Below are 23103 nucleotides of genomic sequence, written 5' to 3' on the forward strand. Positions count from 1 at the left end.
TTTAGCAATTAGAGTTCATTAGATTAAAGCACAGGGCTGAATCCAGCACTGTTCTCTTCAGTAAGGAATGAAAATCTTCCTTTCTAGAAAACCCAAGTTTTGACCCATTCTGTAGAATCAGTTGTTAATTCATATGCCTTAGCTATTACTCAAGTGTATCAGTAGGCCTTACTGGAATGCTTTCCAAGAGTCTGGTTTGGGATGATGGGGCTGCAGGGGATTGTCTTCCCCCCACCATTCAAATTTAGGACACTTTGCCAAGTGTGTTGCTGCTATAAACTGAACTTGGTAACCATTGTGGTTTGGTTTTTTTTTCATCATTTGTTCAAAGTTTCCAGAAAGGTACCTTGCGAATGAACTGTCTGGACTGCTTGGATCGGACGAACACTGTACAGTGCTTTATCGCCCTTGAGGTCAGTCTCCTGTTGTTACAAAATTTTGTACTGTGTGTATGTGTGCGTGTGCGTGTGTGTGTGTGTTTTGTTTCTAGCCAAAAGGCAGCCTTTCTTGGGCTCCTTGGGACCAGAGTAAAGGTAAGCCGATGTAGCGGGTTCTTTGGCTAACTGGTAGGGGTGGGGTGAGGTAAGTGGTGGGAGAAGGGACTGATGATACTTAAAGAGAGGAACTTCTGTGTCATCTGTGAATTGGAGGCTAGTCCTACGTCAGTTTGTGGTTTTACTGCTGTCTCTTATCTATCTATCTATCTTTTTTCTTTCTTCCTTCTTTTTCTTTCCTCTGAACAAACCAAATAACATGGGAATTTCCATACATCTAGTAGTACAGAAAGAGATTTGTAAATTAATCTCTATTATGTACAACTTGCTTTTGTCTTAAAATATATTCTGAATTCAACATGTAACTTTCAAAGCTACCCTGCTCATCCCTGATTATTTTTGGCCTGTTTTTTCAGTTCTCTTCTGAGCGTTTAAAAAACAAAACAAAACATGTTTCACTAATCCTTTTTTCTTTCTTTTCTTTCTTTTTTTTTTGGCTACCCTATCTCTGCCCCACTTGCCCTTTCTCTCTCTCCCTTCCCCCAGTTGAGGAAAAAGAAAAAAAGAAGAACAAAACAGATGCATTGTAACACATGCATAGTCGAACAAAATAAATTCCCACGTGGGTTCTGTCTGCAAAGGCATGTCTTATTCTACACTTTGAGCCTAGCACCTCTCAGTTGCAGTCACTTTCAAATGGACTTGAGAACCAATAACTGGTTAAGCTTTTATTTTGTTGAGTTCTGTCAAGCAGAGGAAATATGTCTGCCTAAGTTGACCAAATATCCTGGAACCAGAAAACTGGAATCTTTTGTCTGTTTCATTCCACCCACATAAATGTGACCTTGGTCAAATTGTCAAGAATAGAGTTTGTTATTTTCCCTCTAAACCTATTCTCCTTTCTGACTAAACTTCCTGTTTATGGCTCTGCCATTTTCTAGGCTTCCATGTTTGAAATTTTATTATTGCCTTTCTTTTCCCCCACCTGCCTTAGTTACCAAGTCCTGTTGATTCCACTTTCCAAATCTCTTTCACATCTACTGTCCTCCTCAATTTCTGACACTCCCACCCAGCCAGACTGTTTCATCAGCCTTGTAACTGTTCTTTCCTATCTCCCCTCCTTCATATCATTGCCAGTCTCATCTTCTCCATGGATAGTTTGGGGTCACGTCAAACTTTTGCAAGAATCATCAGTGGTTTGCTATTACCTACCAAATAAATTTCAAAATCGTCTGACATTCAAGGATCACCCCAGTTTGGCAGCACCCTGCCTTTCCAGCCTTGTCTCATGCTACTCCCTTCCATATATTTTGTGTTCTAATCAGACCCAACCATTCTGTCTCACAAATACACCTTATGCTTGCCTGCACCTTTGATGCCTAACCCTAACCTTTCCCACCTGTTGAATTCTTTGTTGTTATTGAGTTGTTACAGTCTTGTCTGACTCTCTGTGACCCTATTTGGGGTTTTCTTGGCAAAGATACTGGAGTGGTTTGCCATTTCTTTCTCCAGCTTATTTTACAGTTGAGGAAATGGAGGCAAACAGAATTAGGTGACTTACCCAGGGTCACACAACTAAGCTAGTAAGTGTCTGAGGCTGGATTTGAACTTGGGTCTTCCTGACTCCAGGCTAGACATTCTGTCTACTATAATACCTAGCTCCCTATCCTTTAAAGTTCAACTCAGGCTACCATCTCTATGAAGTTTCCCTGATGCCTTCTGCAAGTAACGACCTCCCTGCTCAGACCTTATATTACAAAAAAGTCCTATCGATTCCACTTCCTGAACCTTTCTTGTTCTTCCTTCCTGTGTTAGAGTTATCTATGTACATGCATGATGAGTGAAAGGACCATTTGTTATCTAAAATGTGTGTATCTCCTAACCCCTCAAGCAATGCTCTGCCTACAATAGGCACTTAATAAATATTTGCTGAATCTCATTGAAACCCAACCCTTATTCTCTTTTGATTCATTTCTCATTAAGGTTCTTCACTTACAACTGGAGAGCCTGGGACTGAATTCAAAGCCAGTCACTGAACGCTTTGTGGAGTCATACAAAGCCATGTGGTCTCTTAACGGTCACAACCTGAGCAAAGTCTTTACAGGCAGCCGGGCACTGGAAGGAAAGGCCAAGGTAAGAAGTGGTCTCAGAGCTCAGCAGGACCATGCTTTTAGTGAGTACAAAGCCTGCAGGGAATACATTGCATGTCTCCTCAGGGCACTTGTTTGTTGGCAGGTCGGGAAACTCAAGGATGGGGCCCGGTCTGTATCTAGAACCATCCAGTCCAATTTCTTTGATGGAGTGAAGCAAGAAGCCATCAAATTGCTGCTGGTTGGTGATGTCTACAAGGACGAGTATGCTGACAAAGGGAGGATGCTTATGGACAGCACAGCCCTCTTAGGTAACCGGTCACTTGCCTTCCTACATATATATGCAGATGGTGACCCAACCTAAGGAAAGTATTTACCTTTGAATTCTTTCCCCAGCATTACTAATGATTGGTCCTGCCCTGTCCCTACCCTCTCATTCAGTTCTCCTTGTGACTAAATGAAATGGTTGGTAAGGGTTAAATCACAACTTAATCCTTACGACAAATGGAGGATAGTAAACAAAACCAACCAAAGATTCCAGATGCAGAATGAGACTGGGCCAATGTGGAAATTTGTTTTGTTTAACTATGCAGATTTGTTACCAGGGTTTTCATTTTCTTTTTAAAAATTTCAAGTTCCAAATTCTCTCCCTCCCCACCCCCCTTAATTGAGAAGGCAAGCAATTCCATATAGGTTATACATGTGTAGTCATGCAAAACATTTCCATATTAGTCCTGTTGTAAAAGAAAACATAGACCAAAATAAAAACCCAAGAAAAATAAAGTAAAATGTATACTTTGATCTGTATTCAGGCTCCATCAGTTCTTTGCAGCTTTACTGTCTTACAAGATTATCTGGGGGCAAGGACAGTTTTATTGACTTGCCCAATTGTATACACAGCCATCTTGTTTCAGAGGCAGGATTTGAACCCATATCTTTTTTTTTTTTGCCATATCTTTTTTTTTTTTAAGGCAATAGGGGTTAAGTGACTTGCCCAGGGTCACACAGCTAGTAAGTGTCAAGTGTTTGGTCTGAGGCTGGATTTGAACTCAGGTCCTCCTGACTTCAGGGCCAGTGCTCTATCCACTACACCACCTAGCTGCCCCATCCAAAGTCAGCTTTGGCATGTTACACCACACTGCTTCCCCTAAAATAAATAAAAGGATATAAGCATGCCTCTAAAATCCTGGATTCTTCTAACTAGGATAATTAATAGCTTCCTGAAGCCCTCTTTATTGCTATTCTCTTAGTTTGGATTCCTTTGTTATATTGCAGAGACTAGAATATCTAATAGGACCTGTCTCTGTTCACGTGTTTTTTTTGGGTTTGGTTTTTGTTTATTTGTTTTTTAAGTTGAATTCTGTAAATGTAACTAATTAGGCATGTTTCCCTGAATCCATTATTTTTTTAAAATTTTTTTTCTTTTTTTCTTTTTCTTTTTTTTTGGCGAAGCAATTGGGGTTAAGTGACTTGTCCAGGGTCAGACAGCTGGTGCGTATCATGTGTCTGAGATCAGATTTGATCTCAGGTCCTCCGGACTCCAAGGCCAGTGCTCTATGCACTGCACCACCTAGCTGCCCCCCTGAATCCATTATTTCATGTGTTAAGATACGGAAGCCCTTTTCCACTCCTGTCCACACGTTAACTGTCAATCTTCACAGAGGATTTACTCAACGATTTGCCAGAGGGCTTTGTCTTGTCCTTTTCGAATTCTGGAAATACCAGAGCATCACGAGAATCCATTCTCAGTTGTCTTTAATGCTCCCTAGGCTGCTTCTACTCATCCCTACAAGTCTTTGATGATGCTTTCTCTTATCCAGCATTAATCAAAAGTATTTGTTAAGTACCGGCTATGGGCCAGGCAGGGTGCTACGCCCTAGGGAAACCAGGACAAAAGCAGGGAGGAGACAATGCATAAAAGGACAACACCAGTGGTGACCTGGGAGGCTAGCTTTCTTGGGAAGTCATGGGGATGGGGAGGAGAGCCAGAGGGGGAGTTGATCAGCAGGCCTTTTTCAGTAGCAATGGCAATGTTGATTTGACTTCTGTTCCAGAGTTGAAAAGCAGATTTAGGGGGTGGGATCTGGGGGGAAGAGGGAAGAGATGGTGACCTAGGGTGGAAGATGAAACATAACTGGAGGTGGAAACAGACTGAATGAATGAATGAGCATTTATTTAGCACTTAATATGTACAAAGTACTGTGCTATGAGCTAGGGATACAATATTGACAATGCTTGCTTTAAAGATACAATACATGATGCTGTACAATGGTCTACATGACACATTCACCAGTCAGGACAGGCCACCAGGCCAGTCGCCGGATGGGAGTTCCAGAGCTGAGAGGGTTAAGTCCCCCAGGGCCTGAACTTTGGTGTGGAGAGTGTTACATCTGGATAGTTGGCAAGGTCTTGTGGCCTATAAGATGGTGGCCATAGGGCTGGAATAGGCCATAAAAGACCTATAATCTGTGTCATTTTATAGATGAAGAAACACATTGAAACCACATGTCCTTGACTGCAGATCCATTGCTCATTCCATCGTGGCATGTTCCCTTTCTCGCAAACGCCCTTGGTAAACAGATTTCATTCATTTAGTGACTATTTGAGTACATGTGAACGGTTAGGCTTTTCATATCCTAAGATCACAAGATGTAGAGTTTCAAAGGAGCTTGAAAATCTTTGATCTCACATGAGGAAACTGAGGTACACGGAGGCTGAATGATTTATTCCATGTCAGATGGAATGTTGGTAGCAGGGCCAGGCTTTAAACTTTCAAACTTATGCCCTGTTCAGGGCATCTCTCTGGTCTGACGACTCTCTGTGACCCCATATGGGGTTTTCTTGGCAAAGGTACTGGAGTGGTTTGCCATTTCCTCCTCCAGCTCTTTGTACAGATGAGGAAACTGAGGCAGACAGGGTGAAGTGACAGCTAGTAAGTGTCTGAGACTGGATTTGAACTCAGTCTTCCTGACTCTAGGCCTGGTACTCTATGCACTATGGCACTACCTAGCTGCCTCTCACAGACTTGGACTAAGAACCAGGATATGTAGGTTCTGGTCCCCACTCTACCACTAACTGATCTGAGTTCAAAGCTTGTCTCCAAAATATACTGTATTTCCCTGGACAGATACTTTCACCTCTCAGTGCCCTAAAGGGACTCTCTCTAAGTTGGGGTGGGGGATGTGTGGAAAGGGTGCTAACCTGCTTTGGTAGAAGGAATTCCCTTTACAAATGAAATCACAGGCCCATTCCCTCTCCCATAATTTGTCTATGCCTCAAAAAAAATGTGATTTATTCATTCTTCCTCTTCTTGCTTCCCCCATCCCCCATCTAACCTCGTTTCCTAGTTTTCCTAGTTTCCTAACTTTGCTTTCAGAAGCCAAGACAATATTTGATTTCTACTCTGGGCACGATACCAGTGCAGTGAAGAAAGTTTTGAAAGCATCTCTAAGTAATTGTGCGTCTGTTGAGGTTTGTTTACTAACAAAGTAGAGATGATTTAATTTCTAGACTAACTCAGTCATAGGAGAAAGAAAATATTGTTGTCTAAAGAAGTTGATCTGTTAAGACTATTTTAAAGCTGGGGTCAAAGGCATGTAGGATATGGGGCAGCGAAAAAAACATTTTTGAAGGGGGATTTTCTCTTGGTGAGACTTTGAGATTTACACTCCTTCCAAAATGTGACTTGTGACCCATATTTTTGTGCTCTTTCTCCTGGTTAACTAAAGATTTCTCACGTTAGCTCTCCTCCATTGCCTTCGTCGTTTTTTGGACCTAGTGGTGAAGGCCAAGACCCAGACCTTTCCTGCTATCTTGCATTCATAATTCCTTAGTATCTGGTGTCATGGTTTCACCATATGCTTAATTTATAATGTCCCCAACAGGATCATGATCTCTTATAAATAAATAGATCACCTTGGAAAGGGCGGAACTCGGTTTTATTTCTCACAAATGGGATGAATGGAAGAGCTATAAGTGCATTCTGGATCCTTTCATCCAACTGAAGGAAATCCTAGGAAGCTGGAAGGGGTCTTAAAAATCATCCAGTGACTAGCTAACTTTTTAATTAATCATCTAGTGACTAGCTAGTTCCTTTATTTTTATAGATCTGTCAGTCAGGAATGGCAACTAGGTGGCATAGTAGATAGAGTGTGGGCCTGGAGTCAGGAAGACTCATCTTCCTGAATTCAAATGTGACCTCAGATACTTACTAGCTGTGTGACCCTGGGCAAGTCACTTAACCCTGTTTGCCTCAGTTTCCTCATCTGTCCAGTGAGCTGGAGAAGGAAATGGCAAACCACTCCACTATCTTTGCCAAGAAAACCCCAAAAGAGCTCATGAAGAGTTCAACACCACTGAATGACAACAGTAAACAAGCCTTTGTTAATTAAGCACCTGCTAACAAGCACTGTGTTAAGTGCTGGGGATGCAAAGAGCCCATATTCCAATAAGGAAGTCAGCAGTGAATAAATATTTATTAAGCTACTACTGTGTGCCAGGCACTGTGCTAAGTGCTGGGGATACAAAGAAAGGCAGAAGTCAGTCCTTGCCCTCGTGGCGCTCACAATTTAATAGGGGAAGCAACATGCAAAAACTGCATAGAAACACGATGTACACGGGATAATTGTTGAACAATGCAAAAAGATAGGCCAGATTTTAAAATCAGACATAGGACTGACTCTAGATTTCTTTAGCTTTGGCTTAGATGATGGAACATGAAAATCATTTAGGTTTTTCAAGGAAGTTCAATTACCATACCCTAAAAGAAAGAAGGGAAAATAAAAGTGAAAGAAAACAAGGGCAGAGAGTGTTTTCAGCCTAGAAATGGTGCCTGCCTCTTCATCCCTTCTCACCGTCTCTTGCCCATTTCCAGTAGCCACCATTGGGATGGCAAACTTCAGCCACCTAACAGCTCAGTTATTAGTTATATGAATGTTCTATCGATCATGTTCAGATATCAGATTTGTCACATACCATTAATCTGTTGGATTGTTTTTTAAAAAAAGCTTTTGAATTTATTATTTTTTCAATTAACAAGCATTTATTTTTCTCCTTCCCCTCCCATACTGGGGGAAAAAAAAGAGAAAAGAAAATGAAAACCCTGGTAACAAATCTGCATAGTTAAACAAAACAAATTTCCACATTGGCCCAGTCTCATTCTGCATCTGGAATCCATCTCTTTTCTATCCAGAGGCGGTTAATGTGCTCCATCATTGGTCCTCTGGTGAAACACATCCTCTCACAATTAAAACAGAGCTTCAGGTTGGAGAACTCTCAAGTGCTGAGGTCATGAATATAAGTGACTTCCTCCTTAACATATTCTCTATCCCTTAAATATTTGGCACAATTGGGAAAAAAGAAAACAAAACTCCTTAAGAAGACTCCTTCACTGAATTCTCTTCAGCCAATTAAGAATATGTTCTCTTCATATACAATATAAGAATTTTGGTATTTGAGGTCCATAAACGCAAGGTGAAGGCTCTATTTGCCAACACTTGCCTGGTCTCGGGGCAGCGTGTAACAGGCCAACGAGGGCTGACTTTGCAGACAAGGACCTAGGTTCAAGTCCCTTCTCTAATAACTGGCTGTGTTACTCTGGGTAAATCAATGAACCTCTCTGTGACCTAGGTAACTCTCTAAGAGTTTAAGTTGCAGAGAATGTGCTGACCTGTATGGATACAGGGAGTTTTTTCAATGGGGGAGCTCCCCTACACCCATGAAATCCCCAGTCTGGTTAAAAAAAAATTACTATGGCTATACCATTTATGTAGCACTTTAAGATTAGTAAAGCTCTTTGAACATATTATCACCTTTAATTCTTATAACAATTCTGTCAGGTGTTTGCTATTATCCCTTTTTTATAGATGAGGAAACTGAGGAACAGAACAGGTCAGTGACTTGCCTAGCCTCACACAGATAGTAAGTATCTGAGGCAGGATTTGTAGCCACGTTATCCTGACTCCAATATCCAGTACAGTGAATGTTAATAAAAGTAGATCATTAATATCTGACCATACTAAGAAAATCCTTCTTAAAAATACACCACAGTTTTGTGTACTAGATGATCTCTTGGGAGGTTTCCAGGAAAGGCACGTGCATACATATATTCCACTTTCATTGAGCCCTGGTGATTTTGCTGGTGGGATCGTTTTCTAGTCCTGAGTTTCTATGACATCAGCTGGAGAAAATTCTTAATGGTACCGTTAAAGTGGAAAAAATATAATAGTCTTTATACTTTCCAAGGTAGCTTCCCCATAATTTTTTATAAAATTCTTTTGTGTAAGCAAACATCAACAAATATGAACATTTCACTATGCAAAAAATCAAAAAGAGGATTGTCTGTGGAACTGAGCACTTTTGTTATATACAGGCTTTTTAGTGCAAATTCAGTTGAACACAGTAGTAACAAAACAGCCCTGTCTGTGGCCCCTTCTGAATATCCCCTCCTCTCTTCCCTATATTTTTAAGATCTTTATTGATGGCTCTTTTTTCTCTTTTCTGATTTTTTTTGTATCAATATAACTACCCATTACATCCCCCTCCCTCCTCACAGGAAGACCTTTCCAGTAACAGATATAGTCAAACAAAGCATATCAATCTACTGGCCACAACTGAAAATGTATGTCTCACTCAGCACCACTAGTCTGTTATCTCTCTTTAAGAGATGGAAGCATGAAAAGTTTCATTATCAGTCTGTGAAGTCATCATGACTGGTCATTGCATTGATCAGAGTTCTGAAGTCTTTCAAAGCTGTTTTCCTTTACATTACCATAGTCATATAAATTGTTCTCCTGGTTCTGGTCTCTTTGTTCTATTCAGCTCATACAAGTCCTTCCAGGATTCTCTTAATTCTGTCCCTTTCATCATTTCTTATAGCCCAGTAATTTTCCATTACATTCACATACATAATTTGTTCATCTCTTCTCCATTTGATCTATGTCCATTTTGGTTCCGGTTCTTTGCTACAGTAGAAAATGCTGCCATAAATATTTTGGTATATTTGGATCCTTTCTTGTCTTTACTCCCTTTGTGGTCGAAGCTTAGTAGTTATATCATGGGGTCAAAGAGTATGCACAGTTTAGGGATTTTTTTTTTTTAATTATGGTTTCAGGTTGTTTTCCTTTCCCACCCTTTTCATAAGAATTGAATTTGGTTGAGGGTAATGCTATGATGACTTGATTTCTCTTTTATATTTTGTGGGTTTTGGATTGCACAAGATCGTTCTTTCCTTGCATATTGTTCACAGTGACTCCAAGGATCTTAAAAGCCATGTCAGAGCGTCAGTTAGAATTCACCAATTTCAAACGGATTCGGATTGCCATGGGAACCTGGAATGTAAATGGAGGAAAACAATTCAGAAGCAACCTTCTCGGCACTGGAGAATTAACTGACTGGCTGCTGGATTCTCCCAAGCTTTCAGGGGCGACTGAATTTCAAGGTAAGAACAGAGTACTGACCTGCCAGTTCCCTTAGTCGGCTGACGTAGCCCCCAGATCTGAGCTTTCTTGACAAGTTACTGCTGCTATAGAGTTTGGGATCTGGCATTTGAACTCTTCAGAATGTTTTAAAAATCTTGTTGTCATCTTAAGTTTCTCTCCTGCTTCCTCTTCTCCTGCCTTTTTTCACCCTCTTGTGCTATAATGGACAAACAGTAAATGTTGCCCTCTCTGGAAATTACCTTATGGTGATGGTTGAGAATTCAAATTAATCAAATTAACCAGATTTTTGCTAAAACAAGCAATAAGTATTTGCATTTCTCCAAAATTAAAATAATTCTAAATTGATAACACAGTTTGTCTTTTTGGTTGTTCCAACGACTTGTGGAAAGATTGAATTAGGAATCAGGGAATTCAAGCTCAGATCCCAGTCTTACTACTTTCTATTTACTTGATCTTGGACAAATCATGTGATGTTTCTGGGCCTCAGTTTCCTCATCTGTAAAATGAGGAAGTTAGACTACATCCAGGGATGTAGTCCAGGGTTTTGGCCTTATTGGTGTTGTGGACCTGCCTTTGGCAATCTGTCAAAGACTGGTGAAGGAACTCTTCTCAAAATAATGTTTTTAAATGCATAAAATAAAATACATAAAGGAAACCAATTTCATTGAAATACAGTTATCAAAATAAAAAAGTTCACAAACCCCAGATTAAAAATCTCTGGACTAAATGATCTCTAACAGCATTTTGCAGCTCTGAACCTATGACTCATTGCCTTGACATGCCAGTCCATAACCTAGAATCCATTTAGGAGTGGAGGAATGCATTTCTCCTTCCTCCCCAAACACCCTCTTACACCTCCCTCCTGAGAGGGTCCATTTTCAATTGCCTTTATAATTCTAGAAGAGGTTAGCAATATTACATTGCTATATTTTCGTGGATCCCATGAACATACTTGCCCTGTGGTTATTTACATTATAGACAGCTGCTTCCTTGGCAGCCTTTCAGGGCTTCATCACCAGCCCCATTCTTGAACTTTTGTACATACACAGTGTAAACCTGTTTCTTTTTTTTTTTCTTTTTTTGCGTGCAAAGGGGGACAGTTTGAGCTGGAAATATATAGGGAGTTGAAGTTACTTGAGTACTATATGTAAGTGGGAGTTTGTATGGGAGTAAATAATGTACCAGTAAATAATTTTGAATGTGTTGGAAAACAGAGCCCTACCAATGAGACTTTAGAACATCAAGTAGACGAAACCAGTTAGATTTTCACCGACAAACTCCCTCCCTAATACAATGAAATACTCTTTATTCTCCTCTAAGGTTATACTAAAATTGTTGCCTTTTATGGAATTGAAATCATTTTGAAGTAAGTAAAATCTCTCCAGTTTTCCTTCTGAAGCCTTGGTTTAAGAAAATGAAAGAAATGTTGGTTACTACTGCCAAGTCACTCTCTAAAGAAGTGGAAACTTTAAGCCAGTTAACTCCGTGACTGACCTGTTGGATGAATAAGCAGTTTAAAAAAAAAAGTATAGTAGGAGATAGTTGAGATCACTCTAGCAGAGATCTCCCCTACACACTTAAGAGTGACGTGGAAGAGGGAGGTGTGTTTTCTGCCAACAGACCAGGAGCCAGCTGCCTGATGTTGGAATGACATGAGCAGGCTGGATAAAGTTCAGTGAATTGCTGAAGGGCTTGTAATTGCCTCTTAATTGCTTTTGGCTCTGGAGAACAAGGATAGGATGGATAAATAAATCCATAGGACCCCCAAATCTCACCATCTGCCCCTTCTTTCCTCCTCCCTTCTATTTCTACCTTCCTTTTTCCTCTCTCCCACAAACCTGAGGTTTGTGAACTTATTATCTTGATAGCTATATTTCAGTGTAATTGGCTTCCTTTTTGTGTTTTTTCTTCTTTTTTCTTTTTCTTCTTTAAAAATTTTTTTTATTAATGCTTTTGGTATTTTTTTTTTCTGTTTTTTAAGCCTCTTTAGATTCACAATGAGTGTAGGGAACATTCTTTCCTAGTGAAGGACTACACTTGGTCTGCCACCTCTTTCTTGTCTTAAGAGAGTTGTCTGGTGTAGAAAAAGTTAAGTGACTTGCCTAGGGTCACACACAGCCGTGTTCAGAGGCAAAACATGAACTCAGGTTTTTCTGACACTGAGGCCAGCAGTATCTATTACATCATCCTGCCTCTCAATATAGAAGCATTGTTGTTCAATTGTGTCCAATTTTTTGTAACCCTATATGGGGTTTTCTTGGCACAGATACTGGAATGGTTTGCCATTTCCTTCTCTAGCTCATTTTAAAGATGAGGAAACTGAGGCAAACAGGGCTAAGTGACTTGTTCAGGGTCACATAGCCACCTAAGTGTCTGAGGCCAGATTTGAATTCTGGAAAATGAGTCTTCTTGACTTCAGGCCCAGCACTCTATCCACTTTGTTACCTAACTGCCCCTTGATAGAGAAGTACAGTAAAGAAAGACAAAATCAACACTTTGACTGTATCTGACAATACATGTATCATTCCACCTCTGTCAACCACTACCTCATTGCTGTGAGCCATACAAACAATAATTCCAATAGAGGTTTTTTGCCCAACCTTCTCAGAAGTAGCAGAATTGACTGATTTTTTTAGTTGCAGCACCTGTCTTTCTCTGTCCACCCTGATCATGTTTATCCTGGACTGTTGCTTTAGTAGAGAGGAAAAGGAGAAAAAATCTTCCAAATTAATCAAATATCTATTAAACACATTTTGTACCTATGTAGGGCTAAGCACTCAAGTAGCCTGAGGCCATGAAAAACCAGAGCCTTTGACACCAAGAGCTAATCGAGTTAGGGAGATAAGATGAATATTAGAAATAATTAAGGAAAAAAACAGGATAAAATAGTAGTTGTGTGATCTTGTTGACTCATCCATAAAAAAAGAGGGGTTTGAATGAGATGGTCTCTAAAGGGGTCAGCTAAGTGGAATACCAGACCTGTGGTCAGGAAATCCTGAGTTCAAATCCAGCCTAAGATACTTACCAGAGTTTTACTAACAAGGGTGTAATGATGTATGTACTGTCAGACATGGCCAATGTATTGAGTGACCTTAGACAAGTCACTTAACCTGTGTTTGTCTCAGTTTCCTCATCTGTAAAATGGGGGCAATAATAGTACCCACCTCCCAGGGTTGTTGTGAGGATCGAATGAAATAATAATTGTAAGATACTTGGCACAGTGGTTGGAATACATTAATCACTTTAAAAATGTTAGCTATTATTGTTATTCTTTCCACTTCTCACACTCTGCAATTCTAAGTAATTTGGGGTTCACAGACCCTGAACTTATTTTTTTTTTCATGTCTTTCTCCCACAACTTCCACTCCCCAGATGACAGCAGCCCAGCTGACATATTTGCAGTGGGATTTGAAGAGATGGTGGAATTGAGTGCAGGAAATATTGTCAATGCTAGGTAGGTAAGAAATTGCTATGGTGGGGTGAGTGGGATTGTGATGTGAGTCATATCAAATGAATCACGTATCTGAAGACACAGACCATGATCAGTGTGTGGGATACTTTAAAAAAATTATTAAAATATTAACATTAAACATTAGTATGACCAACTAAAATTTATTAGTAACTTCACATTTAAATTAATTAATTTTAGTGTATAAGGTATAGTGTTTTAGTCATTCCCTCTTAAATTGCTCATCAGAATTTTTTAGGAACCTATTTAACATATATTTAAGTAATCCTGACTCTGAACTGATAGAATATACCTGGTTAAACTTCCCCCAAACCAAAGTAATTGTCCCTAAAGGGCTGAGGATGAGAAATGCTGTATGTGTTCATATAGGTCATATTACACATGACATGTTGAGGTAGAATTCACTTTAACATCTAGACATCCAGACAAAGTGGGAAACTGGCCCATATAAGTTTACCTTAAGGCAAAATTGGCTGATTGACTTTTCCATTGGGAGAAAAGAAGAGAAAAGGAAGAGTTGACTAAGTTTTTTCATTCAGCAAACATTTATTGAAACCCCCATCCCCATCTGCTTTCTACAAGTTAGCATGCCCAACATGGTGGTAAGGCTAGTATGGGGTGGAGGAAGATATTGAGATGAATAAATATGACAGCTTTCTGGATAGAAGAGGGGTATATTCAGTGGGGGGGGGGGATATGAAAACTAAAGTCAACAGTCAGACAACAAGAATTAATTGATTAAGCATTTACTAAGTTCATCCAAAGTAGATTCAAGAAGTAGCTGGAAGGGAATCTTGGCAGGAAAGCCAGTGACTGGAGAGGGAACCAAGAAAGGCTTCCTGCAGAAGGGGGCGATGTGATGGAAGCCAGGGAAGGCAAGTGGCTGAGGTGAGCTGGAGATGGGGAGTGGAGCCTTGTGGCTCAAGGAGCAGCAAGTTGGCCAGGATATCTGGATAATAGAATGCATGGCAAGGAGCAAAGTGTAAGGCTGGAAAGGTAGGAAGGGGCCTGGTTACCAAGTATTGTGGTGGGCTTTGGGTTTTTTTTTTTTAATTACCATCCCCTGCCTTCAAAAAACTTGACTAATTGGGGAGATAAGCCTTTTGCCTATATAGTTTAATATAAACCATCGTGAGTTCAGTAGGGAAAGAGAAAATAGTGTTTTAGGAACTGGAGGAGCAAGAGCTCTCTTACAGCTAATTAACTATGACGTGATTGTTTTTGTTTTTTTGTTTTGTTTTGTTTTGTTGGGTTTTTTTTGTATTTTCTTTTCTTCTAGCACTACCAATAGAAAAATGTGGGGAGAGCAGCTTCAGAAGGCTATCTCAAGGTCTCATAGGTACATTCTGTTGACTTCTGCCCAGCTCGTAGGCGTCTGCCTTTATATCTTTGTACGCCCTTACCATGTTCCATTTATCAGGTAAGAAAGTGGGTTTACCCACAGAATAACTTTTTTGTATTTAGGAAACAGGAGTTGGCTGCAAATATTTGTACTCTATTTGATGATGGCTTTCCCTATCTTATAGCCTTCACCAGGACTGACTGTTTTTTGATATGGATTTATATAAACCTGATAACTAAAAGATTAGGTTGCATGGTGCTAGATGGGAGAACGAGACTTCTCTTGCTCAGGCAGCTGACCTTGGATTTAGAATGAATTTTAATAAATTTCCATTGATACTTAAAATCATAGCATTAATTTTAGAAAACGAAAGGGATCTTTTGTTGATTTTTTTTTTTTTACTTAGATTCTGTGACCAAGAGAGTTGAGTATCCAAGCAGGAGATGTCAGTTCTTTCATCTTTCTTTAATAGAGTTCAAAGTATGTTTTGCAGCTGGAAAGCTTCTGCACCTGTCATCCATTATTATTTCCTAAAAGTGAAAAATCTTCTAAATTTCTGAAAATAGAAATTTTAGGAAGTTCCTCTTCCTAGCAGACAATACCACCTCCCCACCCCCATAAACTATAACCTCCTTCAGAACAGGGATTATTATCTTTTTATTTTGGCAACCCAAGTGCCAACATATAGTAAGCACACTTAAAGAATCCTTGCTGAATTATTCTAAACAGAAGCATTCATTGTTCTTTTACGTTAGATGAACTCAGCCTTGATTTCATTCAAGGCGTCTACCTAATTTTTGATTGAGTCTTAGCCCCAGGCACATCATTTTCATCTTCTCCAGTCTCTTCTTGGTTAATGTGGTTTATGGCCCCAAAGGGTTGGAACTAAGGATTTTTCTTCCCTAATTAAATATGTTTGTACCTTGTTGAACGCCTCAGTCAGCATCCCTAGAGGACCCTAACGACACAAACCATAGCAGCATTTAAATAGCACACTTATTTCTGAACATCCCCAGCCTGCTCCTCACGCTTCCTAATCCTTTTCCGTGGTAAAGGATTTCAAGAGACTAAACTTTTAATGTTTCCCTGTACCTGGATATCTTGTAGGATGACAATAATTTTTAATGTGACCAAGTTGGCAGATTTAGTGTTCTTATCTGAAAGCAAAGGGTCTTGGTGAGAAAGCACAAAGCACAGATGATTAGTGGCTGTGCATTTTAGAAACATGGCATAAGATCATAGATACCAATGCCCTCAGTGAATAAATAGTCCCTTTGGCCTTAGGCTTGTTGAGTAAGCACACCTGTTCCCCCAGATATCATTGTCAAGTTATCATCTGAGCAATAACTGTGGAGGGACTGACAGTTGAGTTTTTGCTATACCAGGGGCTCTCTCAGTCAATGGCTTTTTCCATTAAAATGTTAAAAGTTAACATACTTGAAATAGCATAGATTTGCCCACTTTCTCTCATGCTCAGGTTACCGAAAACAAGAATCCTCACTCAACAAAGGCTGGTTTGAAACCACCTCTGGAGACCTTTGCAAGTAGCCATCATTTTCCTAATTCTCCAAATATACCATATTTTTAGATAGACACTCCTCAGTATTTTATAGTCATGGCCACCTCTGGGTCACAATAATGCTATTCAGATTGAGTGTTCCCAGCAGTATGAATTCATATTTTTCTGGGGGCAGAAAAGAGTGGGATCGGACAATAAAAAGCAGGTACAAAGCAAGGATGAATGACTTCTTAGCTTCCTCATTTTTATGAAATACCTTTTGTGACATGGGGCTTGGTTCAAAGTAAGCCTCATATGAAGATATCTGAAATCCTACTGTCCCAAAGGTTACTTTATCATTTCCACATGGAAACCAGTCATCTGGTGAAAGAAAGGTCATTTCTTTATAATAGGATAATGCAAATGGAAAGTCTTCACAAGGGTATAGTAAAGTATTGCTTGGTTACTGAGGATGTAATTGGGAAAGTGGTACAAAGGAATTTTTGCATGCTCTCTTTATAATAAATTGCCTGTGCCAAGAAGGTGGTTTGGGTTTTCCTTCCTGGGTATAGAGAAATCAAACTAACTTTTTCCTTGCTTTTCTTGGGTCCCAGGGATGTAGCAATTGACACGGTGAAGACCGGCATGGGAGGAAAAGCTGGGAACAAAGGCGCTGTTGGCATCCGATTTCAGTTCCACAGCACTAGCTTCTGTTTTATTTGTAGTCATTTGACTGCTGGACAGTCACAGGTGAAAGAGAGGAATGAAGACTATAAGGAGATTACACAGAAGCTCAGTTTCCCCATGGTGAGAAATTCCATGTCTAAGAAATTGGAATTTGATGAACAAAGCCTTGAAACTAGCATGGAGTGTCTGGTGGAGTGTGGTAATAGTGGTGGTGGTAGGGGAGGGAGTGGCATGCATTTTATGTGACTTTCCTATCATTTCTGTCCGCTCAGCTCCTTCTGTCTTTGTACCTTTGTCCTTTGTACATGTCCATCCTTTGTATATCTCTGTCTTTTTGTAAATTTTTTCATGCATCATTTCTGTTTTACTTATCGAAAGATAAAATGCTGGGATGGGAAGAAATATTGCCAAAATATATCAGTGGTTTGTGCTGATATTTTGGGCAACTTAGCAAAGAACGCTTGAGTCTAATTTTAATAAAGTACAATTTTCCCCAAGCTTCAAAATTTTTATGTGTGTTATGATGCATCTCAGCATCTATTAGTATGGCTGCTATTCCTGTGGAGCTCAGATAGGAACACCCACTATAAAAGTTGATTGAATTCATGTTTAAGAATCCTCTCACCCCATAGAGAAGTCCCTAATGAGGAGACAACTGTGGGAAGCTGCACATAACACGCACAATGTTGCCCTCTAGTGATGGTATGGAGGTCCATGGTGGTTTCCTAAGGAAGCAAGGATATTTTGCTATTTGAGTTGGGATTGTACTTTTTCTTTCCCTTATAAGAATCCTGGATGGTTCCCAGTAGGGTTGGGTTTTGCACTTATCCATCCACATATTTTTCCGATGGTTCTTGCGACCAAATAACATGGATGAAATTGAATCATGTTCATGGTGAGCCCCGGACAGTGACTTTATTGACCCCATCTGTACTCTAACAGGGATGTATGTTGCATCTAAAATATCAGTGCCAAAATTTCTCTTCATTATTTTATGCCATGACTTTTGTTGTATTGACTGCATTAGAAAAGGAAAAATACAAGTTAATTTATGATATAGTTTGGCATGTGCTTTGTGCTTTCATCATAGTGTTGTTTTTTTTTTTATAAATGCATGATTTTATTTCTTGCTGGGCTTTTTTTTTTTAAAAAAACAAAACAAAACAACAAACCAACATCTTTAATGGCCCATCTTAAATCCTAAGGTGTCAGATTTTTAAAAATTCTTTTAAAAAAAAGCATTTGGTTTACTTATAGTTGTGTAGTTACATTTAATATATACATATAGTATAGTTATTTATAGTTGTATATATACGTATACTATATATATAATATAGTGTGTATGTGTGTATATAGATGGATAGCAATTGTTAATGGCACGTGTAAATATATATATATATGTATATATATGTGTATATATATATATAAAACTAGCATTTATGTAGTACTTGAAATGTTTGTGAATTTCTTTATTTATTTTGTCTCATTTGCTCCTCACAACAACCCTGTGAAGTAGGTGCTGTTATTATCCTCATTTTATAGATGAGGAAACTGAGGCTGAAGAGGTTAAGTGACTTTCTCAGAGTCACATAGCTACTAAATGATTGAGGTAGAATTTAAACTCAAGTCTTCCTTACTTTCAAGTTCTGCACTCTATCCACTGAACAACCTAGCCTTCCCCCAAAGGAGCTATGGCATAGTATCCCCTCTTAATGGAATAAATGTGTGTATCTATATAGGTAGATATAGTATGTGTAACTATGTATCTAGCTACATATAGTTATATAACAAATACAGTTTTATATACATACAAAGCTTATTTTTGTTATATAACTATGTATAGTTACAAGTAATTATATAGTTTATACACACACGCACACACACACACATACATCTCATATAGTTTATATTTGTACTGCCTAACTTGACTATATTTTTTAAAAAACTAAGGTTGGGATTCCCCTGGAGAGAGGATGCAGAGGATCACAGAGAATAGACCTACAGAGCCTTAAATCACTGTTTTTAGGTGATGTGGGTGTACACTCGAGAATAACTATTAGCTTATTTTTATTTGGGGGTGAGGACGGGATGGGGCTTGGTGGTAGGGATGGGATAACAATGCTGTTCGTTCAGCTAATACACTGTTTGGATTGAGAAAATTTATAGTGGCAAAAGTAAAGAGCCACATGACCTTACTTGGTGCCCGGATGGACTTAGGAACCCCTTAAAATAACTCTACAGACTACAGTTTAGAAGCCACCATTCTAGAGGGTCAAGGGATTTGATCCAACAAGCATCTGTGGCATAGTTTGTGCAGAGCACTGTGCAAAATGGCGCAAGAGAGAGAAAGTTTAGATAAAGACTGGTCTTGGCCCATTGCTGTCTAAGCTCCATTAGATTGTCTGCCTGTCTGCTGGGGGGAACTGTGTCCGTAGAGGAATATGCCATACGGGTAATGATGACACCAATGCTTAGGAACCAAGTGGCATCACGAGGAAGTTTGTAACAATTTCCTTAAACCTCAAGTAATGTTAAGTGCTTGGGTTAACCTGCCATGTTAGAATGTAAAGCATATTATTAAAGTAGAGGACAACACAGGACAACAACAGAATTCAAACTCAGATTGCCCTCATTCCATATTCAGTGCTCCATCCACAAAGACAGGCTGCCTCCTCTAAAGAAGCATTGTCAATGTTGTTCAGTCATTTGAGTCCTGTCTAATTCTTTGTGACCCCATTTGGGGTTTTCTTGGCAAAGATATTGGAATGGTTTGCAATTTCCTTCTCCAGCTTATTTTATACATGAGGAAACTGTGTGCCCAGGGTCACACAGCTAGAAGGCGTCTGAGGCTGGATTTGAACTTACATCCTCCTGACTCCAGGCCTAGTGCTCTATCCATTATACTATCTAGCTGCCCTTCCTTTGCAATTTATTTAGCCATTCCCCTATTGTTGATCCCTTAAGTTACTTCCAGTTTTTGCAGTTACAAATAGGGGCTGCTTTGTAAATCTTTCAGCTGATACTGCATATTGATCACTCTCCTAAAAAACTCAGCAAGTTTGCAATTCTCCCATCAATGAATGAGTGTACCCGTTTCTCCACAACTCTGCCAGCATGTAATTTCATTGTTTCTTTATATTTTTGCTAATTTGATGGCTATGAAATAATACCTCAAAGTTTAATTTGTATCTTTTTTAATTTTGCCAAGGTTGAACTTCTTAAAAAGTGCTTATTAATCATTTGTCTTTCTTTTAAAAATTGCTGTAGATATACTTTCCATTTGCAATTGAAATCCATTTCCAAACCACTTGATAATAACTAGTACAAAATAGAGCATTTAGTTGAAAATGTCTAAGAAGGAAGTTTAGGTTTTGAAGTAGTAACGTTTTTATTTTTGTTTGTTTTTAAAGAGACTGATTCTATGTGCCATTTCGGTTGAGCAATTTTATAATATGATCCTGCATCTGTCTTCCTTTCAGTATCAACCTCTATTAAAATAAGCTTTTCTTAATAGTTTGTTTTTCTTGTTTGTTTTCACACAACCAGGGAAGAAGTGTCTTTTCTCATGACTATGTATTCTGGTGTGGGGATTTCAATTACCGAATTGATCTTACTTATGAAGAAGTCTTCTATTTTGTTAAGCGACAAGACTGGAAGAAACTTCTAGAATTTGATCAACTACAACTACAGAAATCCAGTGGAAAAGTAAGTCACTTTTGGGGTAGCTGCTTTATTTTGGAACACTCATTCTTGAAACCTGGCTTGGACTGGCTCATTGCAATGAGTAATCAGATAGGAAATTGCATAATGCTGTCTTTAGAATCTGAAAAACTAAGCTCAGATCCTGCATTTGTCTCTTATTATCTCTGTGATATCAAGCCAACAAGGATTTAAGCTCTGGTAATACAAATAGGATAGTTCCTGCCCTCAAGGAGCTTACATTCTAATGGTGGAAGACTACTTATAAAAGAGAATTGAAAGGGGGGTGAGGGTAGAAAGAGACGAAGGTACGTGTTCCTGAACTTTGTAGAATAAGTCCTTAAGAGGGACCGTGGAATCTGAGGGATAGACTTCAAGCGAGGAGGTTGCTTTTGGAGTGCAGGTTCAGGTGTAGAGTGAGCCTCCAGAGTGAAGAGGATTCTGAGGCATTATAGAGAAAGACCAGGACAGTGAAGAATATAGCCTGGGGAGAAATGAAGGAATGTGATGTTGGACTATTTGAATTTCAGCTTCCTCGTTTTTGAAATGGAGGTTAGACTAGATGATGACTCTTCTAGCCCTAAATCCTATGATCCTAAGTATTTCTAATCATGTAGAGAGTATATATGGGGAGCTGGGTTGCACAATGGTTAGAGCTCCAGGCCTGGAGTCAGGAAGACTCATCTTCCTGAGTTCAAATCCAGCTTAGACATTGACTAGTTGTGTGACCTTGGACAAGTCACTTAACCCTGCTTGCCTCGGTTTCTTATCTGTAAAAAATGAGCTGGAGAAGGAAATGGTAAAACCCTTCAGTATCTTTGCCAAGAAAACCCCAAATAGGGTCAGGAAGAGTCCGACACAACTAAAAATGATGGAACTACAAAAAAGAGTATATATAATATGTGTGTTTATGTATACACACATATACTCACACAAATACATGTTCTTCCCCTACCCTGCCTCTTCTTGCCTAAGTGTAATATGACTCATAGGCAAAAAAATGTGTTCATTTCCAGATCAAAAAGAATAGTTTCATATGATAGGATACATTTTGGAGAACTTTGAAAAAGGGTTGACAATTACACTAATATAAAGTTAACCCTGACTCCAGCTAAGCAGGGAAATTTTTGCCCAAGTGGAAACTAGCTTTGGCTGCCAATAAAATAAAGTTCATAATGCTTACAAGTCTCAATAACAGTCACAGCATGGGATTTTGTTCTACTTTATTAAAATCAGTTGTAACTATCAGAATGACCTTAAATGATTTTCCATACTTGGGCGGAGACTGTTGGGCTAAGAATGCATCTGCACAAGGGTCATAAAATAGACAGTGTGCTTTGGGGAGCCTTGATTAAGGTTGTCATCTGTATGTATGTGTAGAGGCTGAATACATTCATAAATAAGACTTTATGTACATTCATAATGCATTAAACACAGGGGATATTTTATTGATGGGATGGTCTGTTTCCACTCCTAGGACTTAAAATGCTGAATTATAGTTCTAACAGTTTTCAAAATACATTTGCCTGGAGATTTGACTCAGAGGAATCAATGTGGCATGATGGAAAGAATGCTACATTGGGAGTCAGAAGACCAAAATTTGAATCATGGCTCTACCATTTTACTACTAAGTCAGTTAATGTCTCTGGACTTTACTTTTTGCATCTGCAAAATGAAGGGGTTACAGTAGGAGACCTTAAGGTTCCTTTCTATCTCTCAATCTATAATCCTATGATAATTTGAATCTCTTCCTGTTTCCTGACTTACACAATTGTATACATTTCCCTTCAAGGGATCCTTAAATCATGAATATCAGTAAGAGAAATTCTATAACTATTCTGAATTATGTAGGGGCTGTTAATTCTGTTTCATGCAGTACCCTTCTTCTTTTCAACCTTTCAATATATATATTAGTCTTCATTGAAGCAGCTAAATTGCATTGTGGATAGAGTGCCAGACTTGGAGTTTGAATCTGGCCTCAGATATTTGCCTTCTATATGACCTTCAGTCTCTGTTTCCTTATCTGTAAAGCAGGGAGGATCAAAAGAGATAGTATATGTAAAATGTTTTGCAAATCTTAAAATGCTGTGTGTTAGCCTTTATTATTGTTGTTGTTCTGGAAGAATAGGCTAAAGCAGGAAGCACCTGATAATGGCCCCCAATAAATATTTTTCAAAAGGAAGACTGACTTTCTTGACTCTAATGAGATAGGGGTTTCTCTGAGATTTTCTCCTATGTTGTCTTTGTGTCGACCAGCAGCACTAATATGGAAAAGCTGTATGTGTAAAGAAATTCACCCCAAAGGTACTACCCTATGATACTTTTTACTTTCCCATTTCCGTGTCAGGTAAACTCTGAAAGTCAGAATGTCCCCTAGGCATCTCT

The 23103-nt window shown here is 39.1% G+C and overlaps 1 protein-coding gene across 3 annotated transcripts in view; it reads left to right on the forward strand.

Moving 5' to 3' along the window:
- LOC114031525 (synaptojanin-2) overlaps positions 1-23103 on the forward strand; it is a 143526-nt gene that overhangs the window by 94873 nt on the left and 25550 nt on the right. For all 3 annotated transcript variants that reach the window (XM_027846650.1, XM_027846651.1, XM_027846652.1), the window contains 8 exons: positions 332-413; positions 2478-2627; positions 2730-2895; positions 9831-10022; positions 13396-13477; positions 14772-14912; positions 16947-17139; positions 20566-20724. In XM_027846650.1, the coding sequence (XP_027702451.1) occupies positions 332-413; positions 2478-2627; positions 2730-2895; positions 9831-10022; positions 13396-13477; positions 14772-14912; positions 16947-17139; positions 20566-20724 (1165 nt within the window). The remainder of the gene's footprint in view (positions 1-331; positions 414-2477; positions 2628-2729; positions 2896-9830; positions 10023-13395; positions 13478-14771; positions 14913-16946; positions 17140-20565; positions 20725-23103) is intronic.

This window comes from Vombatus ursinus, unplaced genomic scaffold (assembly GCF_900497805.2).
Source record: "Vombatus ursinus unplaced genomic scaffold, bare-nosed wombat genome assembly UNPS02015175.1, whole genome shotgun sequence".
NCBI classification, from domain to species: domain Eukaryota; kingdom Metazoa; phylum Chordata; class Mammalia; order Diprotodontia; family Vombatidae; genus Vombatus; species Vombatus ursinus.